Source organism: Acanthopagrus latus, chromosome 22 (assembly GCF_904848185.1).
Source record: "Acanthopagrus latus isolate v.2019 chromosome 22, fAcaLat1.1, whole genome shotgun sequence".
Lineage (NCBI taxonomy): Eukaryota > Metazoa > Chordata > Actinopteri > Spariformes > Sparidae > Acanthopagrus > Acanthopagrus latus.
In genome coordinates this window covers 7,659,584-7,664,722 of record NC_051060.1, presented here as the reverse complement: position 1 = coordinate 7,664,722, position 5,139 = coordinate 7,659,584, and the positions used below count along the sequence as shown (strand labels likewise).

General features: G+C 41.0%; 1 protein-coding gene across 1 annotated transcript; it reads left to right on the top strand.

Annotated features, from left to right (window-relative positions):
• ptrhd1 (peptidyl-tRNA hydrolase domain containing 1) lies at positions 1-1,500 on the top strand. Its single transcript, XM_037086779.1, has 2 exons — positions 1-250; positions 983-1,500. Exons 1-2 carry the CDS (start codon positions 41-43, stop codon positions 1,151-1,153), a joined length of 381 nt encoding a protein of 126 aa, XP_036942674.1. The 5' UTR covers positions 1-40; the 3' UTR covers positions 1,154-1,500.
• The last annotated feature ends 3,639 nt before the right edge of the window (positions 1,501-5,139 follow it).

The following is a 5,139-nucleotide window of genomic DNA, read 5'->3' as shown; positions in this document are numbered from 1 at the left end:
AAGAAAACAAACCCCGAATCCGTTCCTGTTCAGGTTAAGCATGGCGGCTACAGGAGCCGGGTCCCCGAGCCGGCTGGTCCAGTATGTGGTTGTCCGCTCGGATCTGGTTCACAAGCTATCCTGGCCCCTAGGTGCCGTTATAACTCAGGCCTGTCATGCTGCCACCGCCGCCATTCACCTTCACTACGGGGACGCGGAAACACAGCAGTACCTGGCGGAGCTGGACTCCATGCATAAAGTGGTGCTAGGGGTAAGCGCGACACGTCACGCCAGACTCCATTCAAATATTGGTCAAATAAGCGCTGCTTGGCGCGTCAACGACGTTATTTCACGAAACACAACTCATTTGATACTAATTAAAGTCTAAAGTTATTAGTTGTATTATTCGGCGTTATTCACATTTACTTAAAACGTCATTTAGGACTGGTCTATACCCACTAACTAAACTTTCAAACACACATGCCAAAAAATGTAATAACCTGAGTTAAAGCAACTTAAAAACTCCTCGATTTGTTACATTTTAAAGGGTTCTGTCTATGCAAGCTTAATGCCGAATTTAAAAGTACGTCCTTAAGAATATGATGACATCTTAAATGGTTTCTAGCTGTCGTAAGTGTGTGCCGATAAGCAACGAAATAATGAAAAGAGGGAATTTCAGATGGAGTTATTTATCTATTCAAGATTCACGCCAATAGTGTTACTGTAATCAACCAAATGATGATGACGTCATTCGTACTAGGGGTTGATATAATTATTTAAATAATAATGATTTAGAATATATTCAAGTCTAGTGGGTTAAACTGTGTTTTTTAACTTCACTATGATGCAATTAAGCACTTGAATCAGAAAATGTCCAAACTCAACTACAAATATTTATATGTAGATCCTCTGAAATGGAGGCTGGAGTTAAATGTGAAGTGATTATCTGTGCCCTGGTCTTGGACGTTAAATCCCTATGTGTATTTTTATTTTGTCGCTCTAGGCTCCAGACGAGGCCGCCCTCTCTAGTCTATCAGAGAACCTAACACAGGCCGGTGTGGCTCACAAGCTTTGGATCGAACAGCCAGAGAACATCCCCACCTGCTTGGCTCTGAAGCCATGTCCAAAAGAGACCGTCCAGCCGCTGCTCCGCAAGTTCAAACTCTTCAAATGACGGCATTAAAAGACATTGTTCATATCTGAAGTTACAGTGCATGTCAGCGGTGAGGAGGAGGCTTCAGTATCTAATTTCATCTATGAAAGGACGACATCTGAAAGTTGTGCTCCTCTTCTCAGTGAATCCTATAATCAAGTTTAAAGTTGGTAAATACAAAGTCTTTTCTGGATTAAGTTCTGCGGCCATGTGTTCAGGATGTCACTGTATTAGGAGTGAACTCTGATAATATAGTGACAAAAATGGATTTGTTGTTTACATGAAGTAAATAAATCATACTCTTATCTTTTATTTTATTTTGTTTGCACACATAAAATTGCAATAAAGTCCAGAGAATGAAAAAACAATCATGTGTCATACATTGTAATTGAAATATATGTTATTACATTGTCAGTCCCCGACTTAACAATGGAAAACTTCCTGCTTTGTCATGTTGCTCTTCAGCGTGACTCGTGCTAGCGAACGGAACATTTACTCTTCCACCTTAAAAGGATAAACTTGTTTCCTTTCACATCAAGTCTCTACAATGCAGTATGTGACATTGTATTACCTTAAATCTTTTTTTATCAGTTGTGTTCCTTTTTATTGTTTGAACTGACTCAGATGGAATAATCGGCCAACAAACTGTTATAAATGCTGATCACAATATCCCAGAGCCCAGAGTGACGTCTTCAAATCGGTTCTTCTGTCCAGCCGACAGTCCAAAACCAAAAGACTCTTTGTTGACCGTCATAAATAACAAATAATGACAGCAAATTCTTTCATGTAAGTTTGGTATTTTATTGCTGGAAGAATGAGAATGGATCATCAAAATAGTTGGTAAAGTAATTCCTGAGCCTGACGCTCTTGTATGTTCAATAGCAGACCCTGAAATGGCAGGAAAAGGCAGTTTTTTCACCCATCTATAAACAGCAGGACAGAGATCAAAATGTGACATTTCACCAAAACCATCCAGGATTCATTCGTCCTTTTCCTCAGTGGTTTGTTCAGGAGCTATTTTTCTTCACAGTAAATATCAAAAGACAGGAATCCCAGCAGCCATTATTGACTATTGGAATGAAATGCTTCCAATAGTCTTCATTTACTTGAATCTCAATGCTTTGAAAACAGAAAAGTTTACCTTCATGGGACTGACATAATGAGGATCTTACCATTTTTTCCTTTGGCCGCAATTCACATGTAGACATTTCATGACAGACTGGGCAAATCTATTTTTCTCTGCCTCTGGTGATGACTTTTTCAGAAACAGCAGCTGTGACCTCACTAACATATCTATAAAAAAGTAGGTTAAATGGCTGTTGGTCTTTTCGGACTCTTAAAGGAGGCTCAAACGAGGTGGGACGGTCTCCGTCTTCTTTGTCAAAAAGACTTCTTTGTTTTAAGTGAGTGATTAATATAAGCATCTGGTTGGTACTCGCTGTTGCCATATTTCCTATGGATCCAACATGTTGCACGACTGATCTCCACATATCAGCTGATTTACGACCCTGTGTGAGCTGGAAGTGCTGTAATAAACAACAAACGATGACTCCCTGTGTTGTCATGGTTATTTCAGGAGGCAAAACCAGTTCAGTATAAATCAGTGTGCAAAGTGCAAAAACTCTACGCAGCCTCTGCATATTAAGGATTAAACAGAAAGGCAGCCGCCGCTCTCCAGCAAAGACCCGGCACAGAACTGTGTCCTTTATTAAATACAGCAGTGAGTTTTGCTCATATATTCAGATATTAAAGAAATCTAAAGTTCGTCTTCAGGCTTGTTTTTAGACATCAAATTGTACCCTGCTTAGGGTTTTTTTTTTTAATTCTTAAAATTGCATCTGCTCCTTTTCCCCTCACTGAAAAAACCCCCCAACTTTTTCCATCATGCTGCACAGAGAGGCCTAAACATATAGCTGTAGGAACGAGAACGCATGTTTGAGTGGAGTGGGCCTTTAATAATAATGTATTAATTTCAATATTAATCGAGTGTGTGCCTCAGCGCCAGACGTTTAATACACACCATTAATCCCGCTTGAATATATTAACGATACCAAACATGTGGACAAAAGGCCAATGAAGGAACTATAACTGATGTTCTTATACAGAATATGTTTATATTATATATATTAAATGTTTAGTTTTTCAATAAAACATCAGAAAATAGCGGGAAAAATGTCTGAGTCCAAAGTTAATCACTTCAAATGGCAAATATTCAATTTACGTGTCAACATCAAACAACAACAACAGAAAAATGATGCAGCAAATCCCAACGAGTAAGATGCTTGAAGAATGACTATAAATGATTAATCAATTATCACACTAGTTGTTTAATATTTTTCTGTCACCGTCTGAGCTCTACTCAGAAGCATCAAAAAACACAACAGAAAGAAAAGCTGTGCGACACAGCTTCATATCGGACCGCACTTAAATAACAAAATGCCGACTGTGGCGTCAAAAAACGCTGCAGGTTTATTCGTGCTGCCACTAACCCTGTCAGTCCTCGCCGCATGATGGATGACATGAGTTAAAGGAAAAGTAATTTATTCTTAATCGCTGCCTCCACTTACTCTAAAGTGCTTCTGGGCTGATGTTTTAAATTAATGTTTCACCGAGAAGAAAATGAATGCCTGAGAATGAGTACTGAATCCCTGTATGTCAGGTATCTCAGCTGCGACCTGTGGAAATGTCCAAAAAAAATGACCTTGTTTAGTAAACGTGTGAAGTGAGGGAATGTTTTTCAGCCCGCACGCCACACGGCATGTGTTCCTCATCTTCAACTTCCATCGCCCTTTTCAGGCACGGCTTTAATGAGGCCCTTATGAGGCAGCAATCATTGAATTTGAAAAGCAAAACATGAAACGGTCGTAACAAAAGGGGGTCGGAGCTCCAATCGGATCCAAACGGCAGCTTTCGTGAGTCACGACCTTGAACTTTGAAGTGAGACGACACACTGTAAAGGAATGCGAGTGACCAATTAACATATTACACACAATGTAATTACTTCTCAGAGTATTTCCCAGAATACCTCCCGAAGACACGCCCATGCACACGCTATTCTCATTCTCACATATAATTTCATCATAATATTCAGGGCGCAATGAGCATGAGAGGCAGCCCTGGAGGAGCCGATCAAGAGTCTGGTGCTGCTTCAAAAGCTCACACAGCGAGGAAGATTTGTTTCTACTTACATTTCTTCAAAACAGTTTTTTTCTCCAAGAGAGCCACCATGAGGGAGAGTAAACAACTAGACATAAACTGTTTACAATCTATATAATCGGAAAGTTCATTCAAGTCTGCAAAACATTGGTTCCTACCAACATTAAAGCTGCACTGATCAATACATCATACAGACAGTGGTTCAGATGACGGTGTAATGTGAAGGTTGTTGCTTGCAGTGATGAACCTATGATGGTCCTCTCATCGCCACAGAGCGTTAAATGTTCTCTCAGCTCATCTTACCAGAGGAACCGGTCATTGTGTTCAAAGGCAGAGGTGCGTTTCATTTTGTCACCCATCGCTGAAACTTCTGGTGGGACTAGCTTTAAAGCATCACTTTTCATCAGTGATGGTGGACGCTTGACAATAAGGACTACAACTCCCACGATCCAACACTATCTATTTAGTTCTGTTTTGACTGAGAGAGCCCCAGTGGCAGAATTTGCTTAGGTGAGCTCAAGGCTGCATTCAGATCAAATCCATGGTTGCAGCGACGAAACAGATTTGGTATGGGAGTGTCAGTCCGTGGTCCGTGCGTGTGAGTTGGGAACCCCCTCGTGATTAGGTTTGCTGCCATGATATCAGCCTGCTTGGTCCTACCCGGCCTATTATCGCGGCGTGTTTTACGGCACAAGCCAAAACCAGGTGAAACATGACGCCGCACAGAGAAATGTCTGTCTTGTTCCCTCTGTAGCATTTATCTGTGCTAAATGCCGCCGTTTACTGAGCCGTCCTGCTCCGCCTCTGAACTGCCGTCATGTCTCGGGATCTCTGGACTTTGATTACACCCC

What these genes read in the sequence shown, in the direction of transcription:
- ptrhd1 (XM_037086779.1), top strand. Translation starts at nt 41, where the DNA reads ATGGCGGCTACAGGAGCCGGGTCCCCGAGCCGGCTGGTCCAGTATGTG. An exon ending in TGCATAAAGTGGTGCTAGGG is followed by an intron (nt 251 to 982) that starts GTAAGCGCGACA and finishes TTGTCGCTCTAG; the next exon opens with GCTCCAGACGAGGCCGCCCT.